The sequence below is a fragment of the Sardina pilchardus genome, chromosome 13 (assembly GCF_963854185.1).
Source record: "Sardina pilchardus chromosome 13, fSarPil1.1, whole genome shotgun sequence".
NCBI lineage: Eukaryota > Metazoa > Chordata > Actinopteri > Clupeiformes > Clupeidae > Sardina > Sardina pilchardus.
Genome location: NC_085006.1, coordinates 13,784,901 through 13,809,681, shown reverse-complemented (window position 1 = coordinate 13,809,681; position 24,781 = coordinate 13,784,901). Strand labels below are relative to the sequence as shown.

The window sequence follows — 24,781 nt, the reverse complement described above, 5'->3', positions numbered from 1 at the left end:
GTTGGTGTTTTAGCAGACTCAACCTCGCTAACTTTAAGACATTTGGATAACACAGAGATAAAGTTACTCACGTAGGCTGGCTGTATGGTATCGATCACATTCTTCACATCGTTCTCCATGCACTTGTTCCATTAAGTCCAACAGGCTTTTAAAAAACACTGTACAGGGTAAACCGGGTGGAAGAGCTAGCTAGCCATAGTCCAGGCAGGCACACAACGATTTCATGCTAACTAATCTGACGAATAGTTTTGGATTAATCCATAATCGATTAGAGTGGCACCTCAAATGCATTCATGTTTTTAAAGCTTTATTTGTTATGAAAATATGATGATGAGGACTCCAATGAATTCTTTCTCAAACGTTGAGACTGCATCTTAAACAGCACAATGTTCCCGGGGGAGAATTGTTTTATATTAACACGTAGTCCAAGTTACAGCCTATGTTACTGTGCTATTCACTCAGCCTATCCCACAATTCCCAGTCCCAATTTAAAACAAAATAAACCAAAATCCATCATAATTCTGAACCGAGGACTTTTAATGGCATACGATGCAATAAAAACAGCCTGTTTTGAATGTTGAAACAGTGTGTTAGGCTAGCGCCTGCTCTGCTTATGTTTTGATCTGACTAATCGTTTATTATAGGAAAAGACACCGTAGACAAGAAAGAATTAGACCTAACCGCATTTAAATACTTAGCTGACACTTAATAATGATAGCAAGCCGTATTCGTCGCAGTTCAGCAAGCAGCTATTGGTAAGTGAATTGACATGCGTGTGGTAGCCTATAATATCAATGCCTTAATCATCAGAGACGTTCGCTCTCCCAGGTTGCAGATAGGCTGTCGCCGCAGACGGCAAGTGTACAGCGGAGCCATGCCTCGATGTCACGATAATTCTACATATTTTTTCCCCCTTTACACTTTGTTGCTGGGAGGTTAGGGGAACGTTAATGCAACCAAATATAGTAAAGTTCCCTAAAGGGTAGGAGAACGTTCTGCTAACCAAAATAAACAACCAGAAAAAAACGTTGTATTTTCGTCAAGAAAACTTTCCTGGGGAACCTTGTGGCAACTTTCGCAACTTTCAGGCAACGTTTTCCTAACCAGGAAAAAAACGTTCTAAAAACGTTCTCCTAACCAGAAATTGTTAGCTGGGATATCCATTGATGGTGGTTATCTGGCATAAACTACGGTGAGTTCTTCAGTGATTACATGTTCTGTATTAACACCTGTGACAGGTAGTGTAAAAGAAAACAATTCATGAGTTGAATTTACATTTTTTATTTGTTTTTTGAAGACTTTATTGACAGCATATGTTTTTTGCCTGTTGCCACACACAGTGTAGCTATAATTTCCTTCAGGAGTTTGCATAGACTTCTTTCACTTACTTTCATTTCAAAATACACCAGCCATCACTTGATAGGTATTATACAGGCTGTAGAACCATAACACAGAAAGGTGCATAATGTTAGATGTTGCATGCTTGCAACAACATTCAACTTAGGGGAGTACCTTATCCTGATTCACAACTGTTTCTCCTGTCATTAGTCTATACCACAGTTACAGCTGTCAAATTACATGGTCCCTAAAAAGGCACAACACTCTCTCATACAGTCCTTCTTTGAAAATAAAGAGGAGAATCTTGAGAAATTTCATTGAAGAATCACAAATGGATAAAAAGCTCAAATTCACGGTAAGTATGAATACTTGTCCGTCTCGTTTTAAACATGTGATTTCACTCAACAGATTCAGCAGCAAAGTTGGTCCTGCAATGGAATGTCAAAATTCCCATAATGTATGGCTTCGGCAAGTATTTTCTTTTGAAGTAAGGTGACATGCCTCATTCAATTAGGGAGAGATAGCTATGGTTATCCATCTTGGCACTTAAAGAGAGGGGAAAAGAGATTAAATAATGTAAGATGGAATGGACGATTGATCTTCAGGCTTGCCAGAAGGGAGTAACCATCTTGGAAATGAGGAGGAATGCTGAGAGCTCGGGGTGTAATGGGGTCTCTTCACACTACATTCCCATCCTGATGCTTTGGATAATCTGGAAAATTGCTGTGGAAAAGAGAAGACACACACACATTAGAGAGAGACCACAGCAAACATACTAGCCAATCTTGTCACAAAAGATGAAAATAATTAAAAACAGCAGACATTTTTTTTTGTATTGTGAGCATATAGTATAATGCATTTTATTCCTGACAGAATATAATGTAATACTACTATTGTATTATCTGAAAGAAAAAAACAAAACTGCTTTTGCTATATCACATTGTATAGACAATACATCTGGTTTAGGCTCATTGCTCTTAGACAATCTTAGATCAGATGAGCTTGAAGTATTAGGCAGAGGAATGATGGTGCTCCCAGACTTCACAGGACTGCCCACTAAATAGCCACGTAGTACTGTTTACAAAAATTGAGCTAATCAAGCCTTTTATAGAATGAACAAAGTTCAAAGGTCAGACGAAAGATAGCAGAAAGAAAAAAAGATGCACTTTGATCATTTCCACTGTCATACCGATCTGACCCGAGTATGCTATGTTCACCAACATCAGGTCACTTAATTACATCAACTGATTGATTGACTGATTGATGTATATGCCAGCCTAAATAAATCCTAGATAAATCTACGAGCATAAATCGCAGGTGGAATAATTCATTTACAGTTTTTGTTTGTTTGTTTTAAGAAATTTAACTTCAAGCATTATTGTATTGTATTTTAGCTGCTTAGCTTACCTGATCCACAGACGACAAATATGAATAATGCAAGAAGCCATGGTCCCACTGCCACTTTTTCGTCTTGAGCCCTCTGTGAAAAGAATAAACAAGTCACATTTAGGATAACATGAAAAGAAAACGTCAGACTTAGGTACCTATGCAGAGCAACTAGGCTAGTTGTTAGCCTACCAATTTAACGCAACGAAGTTTGGTTACACTACCAATTACTTAAACCTTTGCACGATATAAAAAAATAAAACTTATGTCAAAACATGAAACGGATAATTGAGTAAAGGTAAATTGCAAGTTAAGCAACCATATGCTAGCCTACTACTTAGTTCGAGAGGCTGTGGGGGAAAAAAAGGATGTGGTGCTGATTCGAACGTGAACGACAAACATTTTCTGATTTCTGACACCAAACACAAAAGCTAAAAGCATACAACAATACGCATTATTTCAGACAACGAAATGCTATGTGTCGACGGTCGAAATACAAGGTATATTAGTTACAATAGCTAACGTTGAGTTAACTTTAGCTGGCTAGTAGGTAACGTTGACTACCCCACGTCGCTTTCGAAGATTTAAAGACTTACCATAGATTTCACCACATTTCCTCTTTGCGTGATGTTTTTGCTGTGTTTTTCGTTGGCCATGCGTATTCTCTGTTTGGCGACCATGTTTGCAATGTTTATGTGGCGATCTTTTTTGTGATCTGAAAGATGGCAAGCCCAAATGACTTCTGAAGACTTGTGCTTCGATTGACGAAGTTCCCTCAGAGATGTCTACGTACACACTAACTCAGCTCCACCCACTTGCCCGATTCCGTGGTCGTGGCGATGGCTTATCAACCTATGCTTTCAAAATCCACATCATCTTTGAGCCAACAAAGTTTTTAAACTTTATACTTGTTATATGTATAGTAATTATGTAAACGTGTCTAATATACGTGGAAGAAAATATCCATACATTGTGAGAAAGACTGAACCTTTTCTTTTCAACACGAGCCAAATAGCAAAGTTGAGTGGCGATTCTATATTTTGATGGGTTTTAAAACTGGATTATTTTATATCAGCATCAGTTGCATTTACCTAAATCTAAATCACGAAACAGTTTGTAATGCATTTAATCAGTTTATTAAATGTACTCGTCAGCACTTATAATGCATACGTGTGCCTTTAGGATAACGTCACGTGACTATTTACGCATTTCCTTTCCAGATGTCTTTTTCCGCTACATCATGGCGCCTCCCATACCTCTTCTCGCAGGTGCGTTCATTCATTTTGCAGTAAATACTGTTACAGCAATCTCAAAGTGTATTATCAAGCAGATTTTCACAAGGTTTTAGATCAGCATTAACATTGTTAAGTAATCTGAAAGCATATTACCTGTGGAGATCCCAGTAATTTAATCTAGAGATTAGTCAGTGGTCGTCAGATGGTGCAGTGAGCATTAGCTAGCCCTACAACACACAACTCATATGCTAGCTAGTTCACATTTAAATAATATGACATTTTGAATTATGCATTTGCATTTGGACCTTATCTGCCTGTTGCACATTGTTTTGTGCGCAAGCTATTAATAACTGTTGTTTAGGTGTCCGATGCCACATAGTAGTGCTCTGGATAGCTGGCCATGATAGCATGCTGTAACATGAATTTCCCCCTTTTGCAGTCCGTGGCTCGGACGGGACTTCTCTGCTGCAAGGGCCGCCGAAATGTGCGGAGTATACTGCGTTCCAGAGGTATGGGTTCCAAGGTTCCCATACTGCGCTCATTTCAGTGTTTTGGTTGTGGCAGTAGCCGCTGTCAGAATAGGGGGAGGGTGATGGGGATGTGGCTGTAACGTGGTTTCTGTTTTGCAGGGACTCTCGTTCAAGTAAGTTCGTGACTTTCAGCAAAGATGGATCATTGTTCAGCTGGTGCAACAGTGACAAGTAAGGCACATTCACATTTCACCAGGACTTGTGTTGGCGAGTGTTTAGAATTTTTTAATCGTGCCCTTTCTTGTCATTTTAGGGTCAGTGTTGTGAAGACATCAGATGGATCCTCTGTTCAGGATTTTGATCTACCCAAGGCATCATTTTTGGAGTTTTCTCCACAGAATAAAGTGCTTGCCACATGGCAACAATATACAAGTAAGTGTTTACAAAGCCAAAGAATGGCCAAACCATAATTGCCTGTATGTGATTTAAACACCCATATCGTGAACTAATTCAAGAGTAGAGCCATTCTGAGTATCAAATTCATTGTCATGAACAATTTCTATGTGTATGACAAGATCTGATGACAATAACATAAGGCATTCTGATGTGCAATAACATAAGGCATTGGCTCTATTATAAGAAACACAGGATAACCCTCAAGGAGACCCTAACCTACAGTTATGGGACCTAGAGACTGGGAAGTGCATCAAAGCTTTCTATCAGAAGAAACTGCAGGGATGGTGAGTTGATGGGTTCCGGTACTTATGTTCTAACTTGATGCTCATGAAACATCCCTCAGTATTAGGGAACAACAACAGAGGCTTACCGTTGATATCCAGGATTACACGGAATCCATGATTTCGTTTATTGGTTGAATGTCAGTTGAATAGCTTCTAGAACTGGTGATGTTAGGGTAACATGTGTGTCATTTTTTAATGATGAAGAAGTGTTTTGTTGCTGATTTATTCTTTTTAATTATGTCACCAGGTGTCCAAGTTGGGCTGATGACGAGAGTATAGCAGTCAGAAATGTTAACAATGAGCTTCACTTCTTTGAAGAGAACAACTTTGGTAAGTGGTGTCTTGTATTGTTTGTCATAACATGGCAAATCATATTTCCTCCTTTATTGTACTAATGTTTTTTTCTTATTTCCTTTGCAGAAACCATTGCCAACAAACTTCATTTACAGAAGGTTTCAGAATTTGCTTTGTCTCCAGGATGCAAGCCCAACAAAGTAAGTAGTAATTTATAAATGCTTCATCAATAATTGTCTGCTGTTTTTTTTTTTTTTTAAGTGGTAAACATGGCTTCTTGCTTCTCTAGGTTGCTGTCTATGTCCCTGGGACAAAGGGTGGTCCTTCTTTTGTTCGGCTTTACCAGTACCCAAACTTTGGAGGGCCAACCTCTGCACTTGCCAATAAGAGTTTCTTTAAGGCAGATAGAGTGGTGATGCTCTGGAACAAAAAGGGTATGTCAGGCTTGTCTCTAGAGTTCTGTGAGGATTTTGTGCATTTATTTGAACTGAAAGAATCTGTTGAATTGGCCTGTGTTCATGAGGAAAAATGACCGAGAATGGAGGCTTGAAACAATCTCCCTGTCTCCTCTCAGCCTCTGCTGTTCTGGTGACTGCAAGTACAGAGGTGGATAAAACTGGAGCCTCCTACTACGGAGAACAAACTCTACATTATCTGGCCACTAATGGAGAGAGTGCAGTGGTGCAACTACGTGAGAGTTTATTTCCCTATCCTTACCATTTTGTGATGTTTTGGACTGTAGTTTAATCTGCAGGCATTGGTCATTATGTAGACATTGTGAGTCTGACTTCCATTTTGGTCTCTTCTTTGAGCAGCAAAGAATGGGCCTATCTACGACGTTGCATGGAGTCCCAACTCAACTGAGTTCTGTGCTGTCTATGGCTTCATGCCAGCCAAGGCCACAGTGTTCAACCTCAAGTGTGACCCTGTCTTCGATTTTGGCACGGGGCCTCGCAACGCGGTCTACTACAGCCCCCAGGCCCACATCCTGGTCCTGGCTGGCTTTGGAAACTTGCAGGGTCACATGGAGGTGTGGGACATCAAGAAGTACAAACAGGTTTCCAAGACACAGGCTGCCGACGCCACACTCTTCTCCTGGTGTCCCGACGGGGAACACATCGCCACTGCTACCTGCTCCCCGCGTCTACGCGTGGGCAACGGTTACAAGGTGTGGCACTACACTGGCACAGTACTTTACAAGCAAGACACAGCGGCTGGACAGGAGTTGTGGGAGGTGCAGTGGCAGCCCTTCCCAGCTGGCACGTTCCCAGAGAAGCCGATTAAGTACCAGGCCGCACCAAGTGAGTTGGGCACCACAGAGGCCAAGCCGACCCAAGCCTACCGGCCGCCAGCCCTCCGTAACAAACCTGTAACGGCTTCCTCTAAACTGGTGAGTAGCAGCCAAAACAACGACTTGTTTTTAGTCATTCCATTTTTTTTTTTTAAAGTTAATGCAGAGGAAAGCATGTTTATTTTGAATTCAGCAATCTGTCATTACATACATACATGCAATCATACATGTGATGCCACAAAGCACTAACTATTTTCTTTGTCAGCATGAGGAAGAGCTACCACAAAACATGAGGCCCGGTGCTGCAGGTGTGCAGCAAATGTCTAAAGCAGCCCTAAAGAACCAGAAGAAACGAGAAGCTAAGAAAGCATCCAAGCAGGTACACATTCCTCTCACAAGTACCGTTTTTTTTTTTTTTTTAAATAGCACACTTGTACTACAGGAAGTCCCATAAGACATCCATATTGTACATAATTATACTGACAGAACAGGTTTGGAAAGGTATCATTTAAAGGAGAATTCCAGCCTTGAGAAACAGAGATCTATTTGGAAATTGGCCAGAATTCTCCTTGAAGCCAGAAAGGATCTCTGGAGCTGCAGTGGTTCCATGGGGTTTTCACCGTCGTCTTTTGATTGTTTTCCCCAGGAGAAGGCTGATGTGCCACAAACGCAACCTGAGCCCAGTTCCACTCCAGCCGATCCGGCTCCTGTGGCCGTGTCCTCAGGGGACCCAGAGCTTGACAAGAAGATCAAAAATGTTAAAAAGGTGAGTAGATGCAACACGGCTTTATGGCATATTTAGTAGGTGTGTATTTATTTGTAAAGATTGGCAGTAATAATCGAGCATTTACCAGTATGTAAATCACACTGCTGTGGTCACTCAGGAATGCTTCTACGCTACGCTTCTATGCCTTTACGCTATTAGTCAGAGACCTGAAACTGCACTTTAGATGGTTATAGCTACCACCCTTAAGGGATGTTTGGAAAACTGCGGCAGTGGCTCAGGAGATAGAGGAGTCGTCCAGTAACTGGAAAGTGGCTGGTTTGAGCCCAACTCCTCCTGACTCCGTCGAAATGTCCTTGAGTAAGACACCTAACCTCAGTGCTCCCGATGAGCAGGTTGGCGCCTTGCATGGCAGCCTCCACCATCTGTGTGTGAATGGGTGAATGTGAAGCATGATATGTAAACCGCTTTGGGTGCTCACAGAAGCCAGAAGGCTTAAAAAGGTGCCAGTACACTCAGGGTACTGTTGCACTCTAGATGCAAGTGTTTTTTAAAACAGGTGCGTCAAACCAAAATATAGCAGTACACTCAATAATAGACATAAGACGTTTGAGGGGGAGCAGACGTTTCAGTCGTTAGGCTATTCTCAATGCTCACACTCTGACCGCAGAATCCGGAAAAAAAACGCTATATAAATGCAGTCCATTTACCATTTACAAATCTTTTTACACAAGTAGGCATCAAAGCCTCTTTGCATAGGTCGATGCATTCACGTCTGCATAGCTTGCATAGACTATGAAACAGTCCTAAGACATGGCAGGATTCAAATGAAATATTTTTTTACATAAACAGCACAATAGTTGTTTTAGTTTCTCTTCCAAATGTGGTGGGGTTTTATTGCACTTAATGCATGCACCAGATTAAAGAGCCTGGCTATTTTTGTGGTAATGGTGAAATGAAACATCCAAATGATGCAGAATGACAATTCTGCCTTCACCAACTATATGATTTGACTGTTTAAAACAGATCCCCAGTCCACATTTACAGATCCACCATGTTGTCTCTGTTATGTTTTTTTTCCCTTGCTGAACTGTGTGTGTGTTTATTTTCTCTCTACAGAAATTGAAGGCGATAGAAGAATTAAAGGAACAACAAGCATCTGGTAAACCTCTACAGAAAAATCAGGTAAGAGTTAATTTACAAGGTTACCTGAAGAATTTACCATTGTGTATACAGGATATTTAATGCAATTCATTATGACAAAAAGACTAGGCAAGGCTGTTTTGATAGTATGGCACATTTTTGCCAAAACCTGTGGTGAGGCCTATGTCATTTACATTTTAAATGACATAGGCCTCACCACAGGTTCTTCCAAAAATGTGCCATACTATGGCACACAAGCTTTTAAAAAGCTTGACGAGTCTAGTCAATGATAAACCTAACAAAACAGTGGGCAAAGCATCAATTTCATGTTAAGAAGGCAGTTGGTTGATTTGAAAAATAGGTTTCCAAGCCAAGGGTTGAGATTACAGTATCTACCGTTTTTTTTTGTTGTTGTTTTTTTTAAAGAGTATCACTGTCTGTATCAGGCTGAGTTTTTTTCCTTTGTAACTGGTGGTTCCAGATTGGGAGTTATTTGTTAATGGGGAGGATATGTTTGATCTGGTTCTGTAGAATTTACAAAAATGATCAGATAAGGCCAAGTCTGTAATGGCTGCTGAGACATTGAGACCCTTTGTGATGACAAGGTCAAGGGAATGGTCAAGTAAGTGTGTTGACCCTTGTACCATGGCATGCAGAGTTAGGTGGAAAGTGTCAAGCAGTGCAGAGCTCATCCTTGGAATAATTGTTTTCTGGATTATCCACATGCACATTCAGATCCCCTGATATAATAGGCTATGTGCACGGAAGGCTCTCCGTGGGCTTGTTTGTTTCCGGTAGAGCCAGGTGTATTTGAACCTGCCGCTATTTTTATTTGTTCTGATTCCAGTAGTTTTACTATTTGCATGATCTATTAATGTTTCACTTACAATTGGGGAAAAAAGACTATTTATGCGTACAGATGAGATATGCAAGATTAGTGTACTTTTGTGCTACCCCTTTATCCTTTTTTGCTTCAGTTAAAAGGAATGTTCTGATATTTTACTTGTTTCCCACATAGATTGACAAAATGCAAAAGGAAGCCCAGCTGTTGAAGGAGTTAGAAGACCTTGAACTTGGATTGTGAATTATGGACGTTTATCTGACATAGGAATTTTAAGCACTTGTCATTTTGTCATATCATCGATGAACAAATGTAAGGAATACACATTGCAGCTAACAGCCTGTTGCCTTTAACATATTGAGGCCTATTTGCAAATTCATAAAATGTAAGGCATTATTGCTATGCAATGTTCTGTACAGGTGATAAGGGCAGTGATGTCTATTTTTTTTTATGCAGTACTTTTTCTTATGGTGGAAACTGACAATTAATGCTATACCCATTTGAAATGTACTCAAACTTTTCTTTTTTAAAAACCTTGGTGGCTATAATGAATTTCAATTCCCCCTGAGTTAGTTTTTTTTTTCTGCCAATGTTGTTTAAGTTGGAAGTTGCCCATGATTTGGGATGTGTTTCACCCACATACAAAAATAAATATTTTGAAATCCTGATGGTTCTCTCTACTACAGCACTACATTCTAAATTTCTGATCATGTATTAGGTGAATTTGTCAAAACAGTAGGAGGGTATGAGGTTAACAAGTTTACCATAACCATTTTGTAGGAAGTTAGTAGCTCTCTCTTATTCAAATTGTAAATATTTGAAACTATTTTCTGGTCGTTAAAACAAACAGATTTTCATGGCTAGATGATTCCCATTTAGACTGCATTATTCATTCAACCAGAAGAGAAACAAAGCCGGGGGCTTTTCCTGTTCAGAACAGCCTGCCTTACCCAATATTTCAGTTTTGTAAATTAGTAAAGAGTGAGTCATTGTTGAGAAATGTACAACTGGTGATGAAAATTGCATTTTTTCATATTGCAAATATTATACAAATGCACATTTATGTTGTGGACCAATGCCCCCAACATAATATTATATTTCACCTGTTCTAACTGTTGCAATTGTAAATGTCCATTGTCTAAATTTCCTCCTAAAAATACATGGTGAAGAAGCAGACCACATGAAGTCCATGTATAGCCATGTCTAATCCATAGACGGTAAAAGAAACGGTCTAGTCAGTCAAATAGTACAAGACTACAAATACTCTCTGGAAACTACATTTCAATGTAGGCCTTCTTGTGATAGAATAATAGCACAGTAGGTAGCCCGTTTGTAACTATGGTTTGCACTAGTCATTATTGAGCTCTGGAGAATAGGGTTTTGTGTATCAACTGATGAATACAAACAGTTCGTTAACAAAAAAATACACAAAATAGTTAGTGGGTATGTAATCACCTATTTACTATTTACATTTCATGATTTTATGGTGAAACGTGCGTGTCGCGTGCTTGTGACGTCTCCGGATATGACACAGGAAATACATTACTCAGACGATTTCTTACATTGTTGTTAGCAAGCTTGTCTATTTTCACATCAGTTTAAGTGAAGCGTTCGCCATGAACTGACTTCTGTGGATACTTATAAAAGGACATTTTCATAACGAAATTCAAGGTTTGAAAATACCTCTTCCTTTTATCAACACACTGCCCATCTATAACTTAACTGTGGTAAAATCATACTTGATTCACAAACAAAGTAACTAGCTTGAGAGAATAATTGCATGTCAGCCGGTTAGGTAACGCTAGCTAGCAGAGAAAGCTAGCTAGCGCAACCAGAATACCTAACGTTATTTGATTTAAGCGATTTGAATATGTTGACTAGGGCAAGGTGTTAATCTACTAACATAACTTTATATAATTTGAGTGCTAGTATGTTTAGGTTGTTTCATTAGATATCTTAGTAACAACCATTGAGCTATTCAGCGATAGTCCAAGGTTCTTTATGCCAAATTTGTTTGCAAAGATAATGTTAGCCAGCGTTAGTGGTGACTGAAAACGTACGTGAACAGTTATCAGTTACCGTTAGCTTAGCTAGCACGTAACCTAATATTCTCTCGGTCAGATTTAGGCCTTCAGTTTTATGATCGACATTTAGCTTTCACTTGTTAGCTGTGGCTTGGCAATGTTAACTCTGCAGTTTAATCAAACAGGTCACATATTGGTAACACTACAACTAAAGTCGGTTGTTAAATGTAACGTTACTCTGCAGAATTTGGCCATGAAAGGCCTGGAAGTTATAATTTGTCAGATTGTCTATCGTGATTAGGGAAGGATTCAGCTGAGATAATGCGTACAAGGCTCTGAGCGGACAGTTGCTTGTTATTAAGTTATTGCATAGCCATAATTTGACTTTTAATGTGTGCCCAATCTTGCAAGTGTACGTCAGCAGTGAACTCAATAGTATGTTAACGGCATAAGTGAAATTTAAGTGTTCCAAGCACATGATCTCAATTGCTGTGACTTAATTTAGCCACATTAGCGAGCATGAATTTCAGTTTTTGTAGGACATGCATTAGTTTATACAAGTTAACGAACGTCTCTTAACGTTATAACCTACTGAAAATAAGCCAATAGCTCTATTGCTAGCTATCTTTCTATGATGAGGCAAGGACAGGCTAACCAGTACACAAAGGTATATTGGCGATTGTTTATATAGTACTCGGTAATGTTAAGTAAAGAGTGCATCTGTGTTGTTGTTCTCTGCCAAATATATTGATAGTGCATCCTGTTTTCTTTCACTGTGAACTCAAAACGTATTCTTGGTGATAATAAAATACTGAAAAATGTAAAGCCAACAGTTAGACAGGATCTGTATCCCGCTGATAGTTTACAGTTTCATGCCTTGCTAGCAGGTGAGGAAGCTAGCGTCACCTCGCCCGCTTAGCATCCGTGCATTTAGTGACGCAGTTGTCTGTAATGCTACTTCACGGCAAGGACAGGCATCTGTGATTCTGCAGGACCGCTTCAAACCATGGTGCATATTTCGTTTGGTTGCAGACTACATGTGTGTTTGACGTCTAGATAAGTGGCCGCTGACATAATTCTGGCACGTTGTACTTCTAGACATTAATGTTAGCCGATTGTCCTTCGTGCTCTAGCCAGTCATAACATTTCATGTACTAGCTGTCTTTCATCGTAGGATTTGAGGATATCATCTGGTTACCGGTACGTTAATTGACAGCTGTCTCAGCTGTCAAATGTGCGGTCGCAAAACGGTTTTATGCACCGCCTCTATACTGTCGCATGTAGAAATTGTTTTACTATTTGAATGGAAAAATCTTGTACATTAGGAAACGCCTATTTTGGCGCATTACTGCGATTCCCATGTTGCACAATCAATGTAATTGTGTCTGACGCTGTGTTTCAGGAAAAACTATTCGGACTGGCTGATATTAAGAAGGTATCTCAAACACTGGACCGACTCGTAAGTGAATCGTTCTGTATTTCATGTCAATGTTAGCAGCAGACAAAAGACTGCTGCAGCTGTCAGGGTACTTTGGGCGATATCGTTACATTCATCATGTATGTTTGCTGTGCCTTTTCTTTCAATACAACCTATGCATTCCCATGTATTTAGTTAACGTCCTCTTCTTTTCACCCGTAGAACCTGGTAGACTTGAATGGGTACGGAGACCGTAGATACATTGGTAAGGTTAACTAGGACTATTTTTGTGCATTGCTTGGAGACGATTGCGGAGCTTGATGGTAATCCGAACCTTCATGTTCTGACATTTTCTAGATCCAGCACAAATAGCCAAGCCTTTTGGTGACTCCATCATGCCTGTGAAAAAGAAGAGAAAGTCCTCTGGCTCAGATGACTCAGGTCTTAGAAAGTGTAAAATAACCAGGTACATTTTTCAATGCTGTTGTTATATTTTTTTATTGATGAGAAATGCCACCCACAGTAGTGGTCCCACTTCATTGGTATAGCTTTGTTCTGCAAAGTTTGCGCATATTGTGTGATTGGGCATTGAAATGTTATGGTGTTTGACACAGGTGAGAATCTAGGATGAAACAATATTCCTGGCTCAGACACTGATTGTCTTTAAATGATTACTTTGCTTTCCCCCAATTTATCCTCAGTTACTGCAGAACTCAAACGTCAAGTAGACTGATAAACGCAGAGGATCAGTTCTCTAATAAGAAGTGCCTCGCCTGGTTTTATGAATATACAGGTAATTTGCAGCCCCACAACACCCAGAAGTGAAATAAGGAGTGAAGTATCAATTTAGGACGTGTATCTGAAAAGTCTTACAAAATTATAACGGTTTTAGACGAGGCTTACATTTTGGTGTTATGAGACCTAACCCCTCGTTAATCTGTCTGTCTCTGTAATCTTTAGAACTTGACAGCACTTCATCCATGTTTTGTAATCAATTCCTTTCTTAGGTTCTGATGAAGTGGTGGGACCAGAGGGAATGGAGAAGTTTTGTGAAGATATTGGTGTCGAGCCAGAGAATGTGAGCCCCATGTTATTTTTCTATATTGGAAAGAAATTATCCAAGTCTGTTCTGGACACACTGTCAGACATTACTCATACTAGTAGCATATTAGTAGTAGCTAATAATAATAACAATATTGATGATGATGTTATTGCCTGTTAAGGGCCGTTCACATCAAGAACGATAACTATAAACAAATATCTCTCTTGTTAATATGAATGACATGACAATGTTCACACATAAACTATAACGATAACGACATAAAGAACGATATTGTTGTTGATCACTTTCAGAGCGATTTTGAGAACGATAAAAAGCTAACAGCCAATCAGAACCCATAATATTCTAGCCATGACATTCATTAACACGAGGAGAGAATTTTCTTATCGTTTGCCAGTGTGAACGCGGTTATCATTCTTGGTGTAAATGCTGCTTTAGCATTAGTCATGGCACCCTCAGCTCTTGCCAAAAATGTGCTATATAATAGTCAACAGAACAAATGAATGGGAAAAAAGTAATATTGGTCATATGTGTGGTGTATTTCAACCAAATTCTCACCTTATTGTAACATTTGTGTGCATAACTCGTCATCGTCGTCTTGCAGATTGTAATGTTGGTGCTGGCTTGGAAGCTAGAGGCTGAAAATATGGGTTTCTTCACTAAAGAGGAGTGGCTGAAGGGGATGACCTCACTGCAGTAAGTGCCCGTCTGTGTTCTTTCTATTGGGGTAAAAGTCAGTGTGCATGTAATTCTCAGTGCATGTAATTCTTATAACTCCCCGCTGTCTGTTTCCTCTTCATCACAGGTGTGACTGCACAGAGAGGTTACAAGGCAAGCTGGACTACATGAGGTCTCAGCTTAACGACAGTTCAGTGTTCAGGCACATCTACAGATATGCTTTTGATTTTGCGAGGGTGAGGACTCATCAGTGGTTATTATTCACTATTCGCTGTGCATGTGAAGTGACTTACTGAGTTTTGGTGTGTTCAGACTGTCAGATTTCAAACTGATTTCTGTGCATGTCCAGTTGGAATCCAATAGCAAGTGTGTGAACAGCAAAAAAAAAAACCTACCTTAGTGTATTCTATTCAAATACCACTATTTGGAAATATGGTGTGATTGCTCTGATGAGATTTCAAGTGTTTTTTTGTTTGTTTTTCTTTCTCCATCTGTGACCCTAAAGGAGAAATCTGGCCAATTTTTACATGGATCTTGACAGCTAGATGTTGCAGAGTACTGTCAATAGGGGGGAAAAATGACAAAATCAGTGCTACTGAACTGGAGTAGCTGCGGCTAATTGCTTGTGCTCCCAGTGAGCTACAATGCTAGGTCTGGGGGCATCATCTAAACGTGCCCTTTTGCCTCTTACCAGACTCAAAATGTCATGAAAAGTTCTGTGCAACATGACAAAACGACGCGTTTTCAACTCATTAATTATGAAGAAATAGTTTAAATTCAAAGTTTATGGACAGTACTTGCCGACGTCCAGCAATCAAGATCCATGAAGAGAGTCTGGCCTCTTACGATTAGGAAATATTTCCAACCCTAGCATCGTAACTGGATTAGACTTTGGTTTGGGTAGATTTCAAAGTTAATGCAATCACATTGATCAGGAATTCCTAACGTTTCTTCCTACTTTAAAAACTGATAATAAACCGCATCGGAAGCCAGGAAACAATGTTCTTAGGCCTATCTTTGTTGAACGTAAATGTACATATTCTTCCTACTTTTTTGATATTTGCAGACGTTGCTACTATTGTATACCACAGCCACTTTTCATTTAGAATCCAGTGTCACTCCATCTCATCGCATTGGCCAGGCACCCTGGTGGCGGAGGGAAACATTAGTGTATTGTCAGATGCCACACTAGCATCCCAGTGAACGGAAAATGAACGGAGATACTAGGCATTCGGGGTTGGGCCACATTACCATAGGCTTATTAATTGAATTTTCCTTAATATTTATTTGTATAATGTCAACATTAGCTTGCTTTTGCTCATCACGTTGGCAACCATTGAGGATTGCCACCTAGACACACAGGTCGTAAAATTGGTTGTACTGACCGTGTGAACCTAGTCATGATACTGTACTGCGCTCACATCAAAGCGTCATAGAGAAATCTGTTTCCTCCCTTTGTCTGGTATAGAATTACTCACAGCAACAGAAAAGACTTCATCGTGTGTTGGGGAACCTTGTGTGTTGCTGCATGGTTTAGAATGCCAATATACGTGTACTATAGATGTATTCTCAGATTTTACGTTTGTCTTCATCTCTGCTTCCATTCTGCAGGACAAAGACCAGAGGAGCCTGGACATGGACACGGCAAAATCAATGCTAGCTTTACTCTTAGGAAGGACGTGGCCCTTATTCCCGGTCTTTCATCAGTTCTTGGAGGTATGTGGTATTCACCACCAAGAGGCCCACAACATCCATAGTGAACGGCTTTTTGAAACATTCTACAATCTGTACGGACAATCTGTGTATGCCTGTGGTTAGGGTGTTTTCATTTAGTCTTTTCTTGTGCTCTACATGAAAATGATTGTGTTTTTTCTTGTGCTCCACAGCAGTCTAAGTATAAAGTCATGAACAAAGACCAGTGGTACAATGTCCTAGAGTTCAGTCGCACTGTCAACGCAGACCTCAGTAACTATGATGAGGACGGGGCCTGTAAGTATCTGATACTTCTCATTGTCATTTCATCAGTCTGTTCTCTCTGTGTCAGTCCCTTGATCACTGACACTAAAAGGATTTATTTCAAGTTTTCATATTGATTATTCATCACTCACTTTTAAGTACAAATAGATTTTTTCATAATCCCCTTAAGTGATTAGTGGTGATGTAGACAACAGGAACAACTTCATGACGGCTAGATAAGGCATTGGTAGATTGTCATTAGGCCTGTCAAGAAAAATCCATCCTACATTTGTTTTTGTGATTTAATTCTTTGCCAAAATAATTGCATGAAATAGTAATTAGTTGGAGAGACTGTAACCATAACAATAACCGTAACAATAACCATAACGTGGTCAAAAGTATTCAAAAATAACAAATACACAACTTAAAAAACGATAAACAAAAGACTATTGTAGCTGTCCTAAATGTCTTTTGTGAAATGAGCCTTCCATATGATGTTCTGGATTGTGGATTGGTCTTTAACTCCGTTATTGCTGTGACCTCGCCCTAGGGCCTGTGCTGTTGGATGAGTTTGTGGAATGGCAGAAGGCTCGGTCGGCATTATAGCAGAGGCGGGAGCGTGCCAAGCGAGGAGAAGAAGCACACAGGAGGGTGTTCTCCCTCTCTTCCGAAAAACAAAAAAAACAAACAAACAAAAAACGAATAAGTAACTTAAGTAAAAACACACAGCACGCACCCCCCACGGGTCACCTCTTCTCTGTCTCAGTGGAAGGTGAGAGGGAAATATGCTCTTAAGAGACTTCTTCAGTGTTCAATAAAAAAAAAAAAAGTTCAATACAGGAAGAAGGACTAACAGCTATTTTTCGTATGTCTTGCATATTGTTGCAATGGTTACATAGCCAGTGTTGTAAGATCTGCTGGGGAATTTCTTTGTTTCTGTAATATTTTGTTTTTGATTTTTTTTTTCCTTTTTTGAGTCTTACATTGTTTATAGTGTTTTCAAAGGAAAATAAAGAAGTAAATTGTATCAAAGTCTTTCTTTATTGACATTGTGGGACAAAATGTGTGCACAAATCTTGTAATTACGATATTACACTACAGTTTCAAAGGCACAGTCAGGGGTTTTACGTGATTTCTAACCCATAGCATTTTTTTTGTCACATTCAGCAATCAAGTCCTCATAACCACTAGCTGCACATTGCATGATTACGCTGTAAAAAATACGGTATCTGGAGGCAGCGTAGGCTTCGAAAACAAACAAAAACGAAACCCTGCATGTAATTTCTCTGGGAATACTTAGGGTAGGTCTGAGCTACCTCTAGTGTGTTTAGTTTGGTCCTTGGTTAAAATATACTTTTTTTGTACAGAAGTGTGCTAATTAATGTAAACATGAACGCAAAACAAATGCCACTTCCTGTGAAATCTCTGGCTGTGCTGATGATGAACAACTTTTTAACACATGGTGGAAACTTAACACATTTAAAATAAAATATTTTGTTAAATGAAATATTTTAAGTAATCCTACAACAAATGTTATTTATTACAATGTTATTAAATTATATTTTGTTAGCCATAATTCTAATAATTTACACAAGATTGATTTTTGCTCCATATCCAAAAAACACATTATTGAAATTACAAAGCTGCTAGAGTTGAATGGAGTTAAATTGAACTCTCGGATATCTAATAGACTGTACACAAAATGCTCTCTGTGCACTGGTCTGTTTCCGGTGGAGCCAGGTGTGTTTGAACTTGCAGCCATTGCTAATGTAATTAGTGTCTTCATGGACCTGGTTGGGTGTTGCATTAGGGAATCGGCACGTTATGATAAAAAAAGGATTTAAGTCTGTGTTAAAATTGTTATTATTGGGCAAACAAGATATTCAGTGTCGGAGTGAAGATGTAAGGAGCAGAATTAAAATAGAAGATGTCGTTAAAACACAGTTAATGCTCCACCGGAAACACATGAGCATACAGGAAAAGCCTTTTGGCCACATCATCTATTCAATGTGCTGCCTGCCACTAATGGATTCCTCCTCCTCACTTGAGTGGCCCAGTTCGGACTCCTGGTCTGACTGCGTGTGTGGGCCTGTGTTTGTGCTGAGGGCTGGTGTCTCCACAGAGCTCATGATGGCGTTTAGGCGGCTCAGAGACCTTATCCTTTGCTTTGGCTGTGGAACTCCTTTGGCCGTGTCCACCTCTGGGTCTCTGATGTGACTGTAGTGTTCGCCGTCTTCGTTGTAGTTGTAGAGCTTGATCACTCTGCTTCGTCTCGCCGTCGGCCTTGGTGGCACTGGGGCCTTCGGCTGGAGGTCAGTCTCTCGGGGTTCCTGGTCTGCGTTGGCTGGAGTTGCACTGTTGGAGTCAGTCTCTGGAGGTTCCTGTCGGAGATCAGTCTCTGGGTCCTCCAGTTGGAGATCAGTCTCGGGAGGTTCCCGTTGGAGATCAGTCTTGGGAAGTTCCTGTTGGAGATCAGTCTCGGGAGGTTCCTGTCGGAGATCAGTCTCTGGGTCCTCCAGTTGGAGATCAGTCTCGGGAGGTTCCAGTTGGAGATCTGTCTCTGGAGGTTCCTGGTCTGTGCTGACTGGAATTGCACTGTTGGAGACATCCACGTTGTCACTGTCCTTCGGGGGCGTGCTGTCCTCTGGCTGCTCCCGCTTTGAGCGGAAGCTCCGTGGAGCCTTGGTAGGGGGAGAGGGTGTTATGCTAGGGGCATCACCATCCCCATAACTGGTGAATCCAGAAGGGCTTGTTTCCATGGAGATTTGGTCAGTGTTGTCCTCTGAGGTTCTGCTTCTCTCGCCTCTTTTAAAGCGTAAACGTGACTTTGTTTTCTGCAGGCATGTAATAAGATGGGACCTGCTGAATGCACCTAGGGCAAACCCTCCAATAAAGGTCACCAACACAGATGATGTCACAGCAGCTACAAAGTGACTGTCAGAAACTGTGTCTTGTGACTCAGCCTTCAGTTCTCTAGGCAGCCTTGATTTAGGCATGGGATTCTGACAGGTACCCAATGGTAGAACTCTGTATGGGAAGAGGCCTCTCTCATGACTGTCCTCTTTGAAACAGTAATAAAGGCCACTGAGGTGACAGCTAATGTTCACTATAGTCAGACTTCCATTGCAGTGGCATTTCATGTCACTGTAGCTGTGGCAGGAGTTTCGGCTCGTCAGCCATCCAATAGGAGTTTTCCAATACTTAATTATTCCTGTGTGATACAGTAGGGGGTGTATAGTTGTTCATTAGAATATTATGTACATGTTCTCATTGCAGATTCATACAGTGCAGATTTTAGACTAATGACTATGAGCTGCTGCCATCAAGACTATTTCTGCTGTATGCAAGTTCGGGATATGTAAAAGATTCAAGATAGCAATGTGAAAATATTTGACAAGGCCCTCTAGTGGTCGACTTGTATCTTACCTCCATGATGATTGTCCTCGCATGGCATCATCAGAGATTGACCTGGAACCCCAGTAAGGGTGACCGTTGTATGGACCCTCAGAGGTGCTCTCTCCCTCTGCAGGGGTCCGATCCCCTGACACAGCACGGTGTCAGTCAGCCACGCAGGACCTTCACCTGTCTGCCCTGATCCACAGCCGCACCTCAGGGAGTTGCCATGGAGATGCAGGTTGACTCCCCGCTCCCAGAGAAGCGTAACCATGGTGTCAGGAAACTCCTCCAGTCGGTTAGAACTTAAATCAACAGTCTATTAGGGAACAGGATATATGTTTGTGTTATGGGTTGTTTATCCTGCTGTATATTCTCAGGATCTACCGTAGTTCTTACTGGATGTCAATCTTGTGGTGGTAAAAATACAGACATAGTCTACATCATTTTAACTGGAGTCATTAATTGCTTGTGTCTGCCACAGACAATGCCAATGTTCCCCTACTTGTGGTCAGCAGTTGTGTTTCCATATAACAACCCCTATCATTATGTTAACAATTTGAGTAACCTTTTTTTTAAAAAAACAATTCATTAGTCAAAGATCAATTCCCATTACTTAATCGGCCAGTTCTCAATTCTCATTACCCTCAGGTTTTCATGGTTTTGAAATGTTCCAGCTGCCAAAATGGATATCTGATTGTCCTCCAGTTGCAGTATCTTTAGTTCTGTGCAGCGATTGAGATCTCCAGTCTGCAGCTGAGAAAGCTGATTTGTTCCCAATGACAATGTGTTTAGCCCAGTTAGTACGTTAACAGCTGAAATTATAATAATTTGTTTTATTATTTGAATGTAGTTGAGAGATGAAAATATTCATATTGTGTAAATCATTACTTCAACTCACGCTTGTAAGAGTACAAAACATCGATCATTTACTCAACAGCAGGGTTTAAGCTGTGCAATCATGATTCCCTGTTGATCAACTTGATCATAGAAAGCTGTAATATGAAAACTGTAATGCCAAATCCAGTCATGTCTTACCGTCTGGAACGGTACGAAGGTTGTTGTTCTGAAGCCATAAGACCTCCAAGTTTGCCAGGTCAATAAATGCCATTTTATGGATCCAGTGTAGCTGGTTATGTCTCAAATCAAGCACTTTGAGGTCCCTCAGTCCTCGAAACATGTCCTCAGTCACAACAGCAAGAGTGTTGCTGCTGAGATTCAGCTCTTTTAGTCCAAGCAGGCTGGACAAAGCCCCACCATCAATCTTGCCAAGGGAATTGTGACTAAGAATGAGCTCGGTGACATGACATGAGTCGTGCGTGAAGTCAAACCACTTGATTTCAGTGATGTTATTATAACTCAGATCCAGCGCTTTCATCTGAGAGGGTAGGGCTGAGGGCACCGACCCAAGTCCCAGCCCTGAGCAGTTTACTCGCAGCCTGTGGTTTGCTGTGTTGTCGTTCTCACCAGGTTTTTGTGGAAAGTTCCATTCACAGAGGGGGAATGGACTGGCCAGTGCAATTTGGTCACTCATCCACCAAGGCCCAGAGAGCAACATGAACTTCAACACTTTAAAGGTTATCTCCATTATATCCTAAGAAACAAAACTGTATTACGTCTGAAAATGAATGACCAAATCCATCATACTCAACAATGGACAAAATTATAGGCCTAAACATAGATTTGATATGGATCAGGGTGACTGATCAATATCGGTAAACATGTCCTTTTCAGTTATAGTTGTACAATTCCAATATGGAAATTTCAATAGTGAAATGATTGAAATACTTTATTCACTTACCAGTGGTTTACATTAAATATTTTCCCCTGACAAATTGAAGTAGATATCAAGAAGGTGCAACACAGCAAATGCCTGCATCTCATCCACTGCCGTTTCCCCCTTTGCTATAGTGTAAAGTACAGTGTGCACATGACTAGGGGTATGACAGTTCTCGTGTCTGTTAATGCTCTTCTCAGAGTTTAAAGATTAACCCCCCAGGAAACAAACAGCCACTACAGTTCTGATTACGCACACTTACACTCATCCAATAAGATATTTTTTTTTACTTATTAATAATAATATAATAATATAATATAATCATATAATCATATTTTTTACTTCCCGGACATTTCATCATAAAGAACCTTTCCTATGAGGAAAGGTAAATTAATTAATGAATTCTGGGTACCTTAAAACACTCCAGCTTAAGTTATTTGTTTCAACATTTACACTATTCTGTTCACTTGTTTGATGTAGGCTACCACATGTGGTGGCGGTGGTGATAGCTGGAGGATGCAATCTAGTCTTGAACACCACGACCTGGCAGCACCTGGCTGCGATTATAGTTTAGTCATTTAATGAGCGGTAGATGTCGCTGTTTATTTGTTTTGGTTAGTTTTGGTCATACAACATGACTACAAGCCATGTACAGTATAGGCTATTTCGTTGTTTCCAAATGTTCCCCGATCTGGGGCTAGGGGAAGATAAGAATGCTGAAATATTCAACAGCTCTTTCCCGTAGGCCTACGGATTGTTTAATAACCGTTTGAACTGAGCCAGTTATTTGAAAATAAAAACATTGTAGTTTTTTTGTAGGCTAAGCATGGTCTCAAACAACTGTCATTAGCCTATTGGGGAAAAAAAAGAAGCTCTACAGGTCACAGGTCATAACGGAATTGACTACACACCGACTGAATAGGCCCAATACAGGCAAGCATTGCTTGCATAGCCTGGTATATTTGCTGAATACCGTAACCAAGCGTACATTATGTCTATCTTGGCAGAGTAGGCCTAGCATACGACAAAATTCAACACTGTAGGCTACTGTCAAGCTGTTGACTAATTAAGTCTCAGGTTGTAGCCTAAGAAAACATTATTTTTTGTAGAAAATCAAATATCCAACTTTATTATCTCTGTTGGAATTATGATTTCAGTTGCAGATTACTAGTTGTTTGTCAGTCTGCTGCCTGCAGGCGCTACCACTGTCCTGAACATTTCCTTTCTGTTTTGCAGCGTGTGCATGAGAGGCGCATGCACGCCACTCACATTCCTGCCAGCAGGGCGCGTTCCCTAGGGTGAGGGGCAAGAGAGGAGGCAGCAGGGACACTTTTGTTGTCATGGCAATGCACAGTGTTTTTTTCTCCACTGATACAGACACTGTACACAGGTTTGCCACCTCTATTGTACACAAATATTGATACATGTTTTAAGAACATGTGAGAAAGGACAGTTATAATAAAAAAAAAATGTCTTCAGTTCTTTTAATGATGTGACCAAAGATACTTTTTCAACCGTCTCTGATGTGACGATGAGATGATCGGTCGCCAAGGCGACAACAATATGCGTTTTCGATGGGATGAAGTCATTGTTACGCTGATAGTTGCTATAGTTACATCCTAGGGAGGGCGCTGCGGAGGGTTGGTCTACGTAATATGACGCATGGCGGGGGCGTGCCCGCGGTGCGCGCTGCGCAAGGCTGCTTGTTGTTCCCGCAGAGAGGCAAGAAGATGGCGGCCGTGTCAAGCGGAGGTGCTGCTGGGTCCGCTGCGGCCGGGATTACGCACCCTAGCCGACCGGCCGCAGGTATTAACGCCCAGAACCGAGCACAGCCATCACCCGGGGTCAACCACCCCAGTAGACCCTCCCCAGCAACGGGGTGCATCACCAACCCTGGCCACCCTTCAGGCAGCAGGCCCCCCCCAGCCCGAGTGGGCTACTACGAAATCGAGCGGACCATCGGCAAGGGGAATTTCGCTGTCGTTAAACTAGCAACACATGTCATCACAAAAGCTAAGGTAAGACAACATGTAAAGCGTTAAAGAGGACGATCATAGCCAGGTTGTCATCGCTGTGTAGGCATCCACGTCTGATTGTCGGGCCGAGCTGGTGTCTCTTCTCAGGCTGAAGATCGGGCCTTCGGGCTCTACAGAGCGGTTATGGCTAACCCTCTTGCTCGCTTTGCGTAGTGCGGGGGTGTATACGCGGAATACGAAATTACAGAAAATTGTATGATGACTAACACTAAACCTTATGTTTTTACAAACTGTTTTAATGGTACAACAATTGTGAAAGATGAGGTGACATGTCTGCGCAAAGGAAAGGGCTGAGAGAAGGATCGCGCCTGTGAGAAGAGAAGAGAGGGCTAGCTAGCATAGACGAGTCCGGTTCCAGCGTCAGTATTAACGCCACGGCTTGCTCATTTTTTATCTTGGTCCATGGTTATTTCTGAGAGATATCTAGGAAATGTTTGTTAATCGGCGCTATATTAATGGCAAACAGACAATTACCTTTAACAGATCATGGATAATAAAACGAAAGTGTTTTAGTGATTCGACTTGAGATCCCGCAAGAAGTGGTTTCGTTAATACAGAGGACAGGACATTTAGCTTGCTAGCTAGCTAGCTGGTTGGTTGTGGTTCTTGGTATCAAGATGACACACATTGTATAGAATGGTCTATGCAGTTTGATTTGATTGTCTTAGCCATAATACATTTTCATCTTATGGAGTTAATGCTTTGGTCAGCGTTTCTTTTACCATTTGGCACGGGGCTTGTTTTACTGTGTTTATGCGTGCGAGCGTGTGTGTGTGCGTTTAGGGGAGTGGGGGTCGTGAGGTGTCGTGTTGTTAGTGTATATAACGTATCTAGCTACAAAGTAAATGTGGCATTCTCTCCTGCACTCATTTGACTATATCGTCAGTAACCTTTGACAAGAAAAAATGCTTGTAAGCATCTCCTCGCGTATTGACGTCTACACATTTTAGTATGCGTGATTTTTGCATAGTGTGGGCG

General features: G+C 40.8%; 5 protein-coding genes across 9 annotated transcripts in view; 3 read left to right on the top strand and 2 right to left on the bottom strand.

Moving 5' to 3' along the window:
• Positions 1-1,265: 1,265 nt before the first annotated feature.
• Positions 1,266-3,514, bottom strand: serp1 (stress-associated endoplasmic reticulum protein 1). Its single transcript, XM_062552186.1, has 3 exons — positions 3,321-3,514; positions 2,746-2,818; positions 1,266-2,061 (listed from the first exon to the last, which is right to left on the bottom strand). Exons 1-3 carry the CDS (start codon positions 3,402-3,404, stop codon positions 2,021-2,023), a joined length of 198 nt encoding a protein of 65 aa, XP_062408170.1. The 5' UTR covers positions 3,405-3,514; the 3' UTR covers positions 1,266-2,020.
• Positions 3,515-3,944: 430 nt separating this feature from the next.
• eif2a (eukaryotic translation initiation factor 2A) lies at positions 3,945-10,130 on the top strand. The gene is made up of 14 exons (XM_062552185.1): positions 3,945-3,992; positions 4,399-4,468; positions 4,589-4,660; positions 4,743-4,861; positions 5,070-5,169; positions 5,417-5,499; positions 5,590-5,663; positions 5,753-5,897; positions 6,038-6,154; positions 6,279-6,853; positions 7,020-7,133; positions 7,401-7,520; positions 8,598-8,663; positions 9,640-10,130. The coding sequence occupies exons 1-14, from the start codon at positions 3,965-3,967 to the stop codon at positions 9,703-9,705; spliced, it is 1,749 nt and encodes a 582-aa protein (XP_062408169.1). The 5' UTR covers positions 3,945-3,964; the 3' UTR covers positions 9,706-10,130.
• An 892-nt stretch (positions 10,131-11,022) lies between these two features.
• Positions 11,023-17,629, top strand: dcun1d5 (DCN1, defective in cullin neddylation 1, domain containing 5 (S. cerevisiae)). 3 transcript variants are annotated; one of them, XM_062552586.1, is made up of 11 exons: positions 11,023-11,133; positions 12,889-12,945; positions 13,126-13,168; positions 13,261-13,369; positions 13,605-13,696; positions 13,911-13,981; positions 14,568-14,659; positions 14,769-14,877; positions 16,253-16,357; positions 16,528-16,630; positions 17,148-17,629. In XM_062552586.1, the coding sequence occupies exons 4-11, from the start codon at positions 13,299-13,301 to the stop codon at positions 17,201-17,203; spliced, it is 699 nt and encodes a 232-aa protein (XP_062408570.1). In that variant the 5' UTR covers positions 11,023-11,133; positions 12,889-12,945; positions 13,126-13,168; positions 13,261-13,298; the 3' UTR covers positions 17,204-17,629. The 3 variants fall into 3 exon arrangements, with proteins under 3 accessions (XP_062408570.1, XP_062408569.1, XP_062408571.1); XM_062552585.1 differs by lacking the exon at positions 11,023-11,133 and adding an exon at positions 12,249-12,495; XM_062552587.1 differs by lacking the exon at positions 11,023-11,133 and adding an exon at positions 12,529-12,686.
• Positions 17,620-21,895, bottom strand: LOC134099640 (uncharacterized). Of its 2 annotated transcripts, none has more exons than XM_062552583.1 (5): positions 21,792-21,895; positions 21,029-21,584; positions 20,636-20,805; positions 20,024-20,309; positions 17,620-19,808 (listed from the first exon to the last, which is right to left on the bottom strand). In XM_062552583.1, the coding sequence occupies exons 2-5, from the start codon at positions 21,576-21,578 to the stop codon at positions 18,598-18,600; spliced, it is 2,217 nt and encodes a 738-aa protein (XP_062408567.1). In that variant the 5' UTR covers positions 21,579-21,584; positions 21,792-21,895; the 3' UTR covers positions 17,620-18,597. The 2 variants fall into 2 exon arrangements, with proteins under 2 accessions (XP_062408567.1, XP_062408568.1); XM_062552584.1 differs by having other exon boundaries at positions 21,029-21,597; positions 21,792-21,891.
• A 1,593-nt stretch (positions 21,896-23,488) lies between these two features.
• Positions 23,489-24,781, top strand: part of sik3 (SIK family kinase 3) — a 38,858-nt gene continuing 37,565 nt past the window's right edge. For both annotated transcript variants that reach the window (XM_062553341.1, XM_062553340.1), the window contains exon 1: positions 23,489-23,785. In XM_062553341.1, the coding sequence (XP_062409325.1) occupies positions 23,498-23,785 (288 nt within the window). In that variant the 5' untranslated portion in view covers positions 23,489-23,497. The remainder of the gene's footprint in view (positions 23,786-24,781) is intronic.

Coding starts and splice junctions, on each gene's coding strand:
- LOC134099640 (XM_062552583.1), bottom strand. CDS start 21,578: ATGGAGATAACCTTTAAAGTGTTGAAGTTCATGTTGCTCTCTGGGCCT. Junction 20,806..21,028: donor CCTTCGTACCGTTCCAGACG/GTAAGACATGAC, acceptor TTATAATTTCAG/CTGTTAACGTACTAACTGGG. Junction 20,310..20,635: donor AAAACCATGAAAACCTGAGG/GTAATGAGAATT, acceptor GTTCCCTAATAG/ACTGTTGATTTAAGTTCTAA.
- serp1 (XM_062552186.1), bottom strand. CDS start 3,404: ATGGTCGCCAAACAGAGAATACGCATGGCCAACGAAAAACACAGCAAA. Junction 2,819..3,320: donor GAAATGTGGTGAAATCTATG/GTAAGTCTTTAA, acceptor TTCTTTTCACAG/AGGGCTCAAGACGAAAAAGT. Junction 2,062..2,745: donor ATTTGTCGTCTGTGGATCAG/GTAAGCTAAGCA, acceptor TCTTTTCCACAG/CAATTTTCCAGATTATCCAA.
- eif2a (XM_062552185.1), top strand. CDS start 3,965: ATGGCGCCTCCCATACCTCTTCTCGCAG. Junction 5,170..5,416: donor CAGAAGAAACTGCAGGGATG/GTGAGTTGATGG, acceptor TTATGTCACCAG/GTGTCCAAGTTGGGCTGATG. Junction 8,664..9,639: donor AACCTCTACAGAAAAATCAG/GTAAGAGTTAAT, acceptor TTTCCCACATAG/ATTGACAAAATGCAAAAGGA.
- dcun1d5 (XM_062552585.1), top strand. Junction 13,982..14,567: donor TTGGTGTCGAGCCAGAGAAT/GTGAGCCCCATG, acceptor GTCGTCTTGCAG/ATTGTAATGTTGGTGCTGGC. Junction 14,660..14,768: donor AAGGGGATGACCTCACTGCA/GTAAGTGCCCGT, acceptor TCTTCATCACAG/GTGTGACTGCACAGAGAGGT.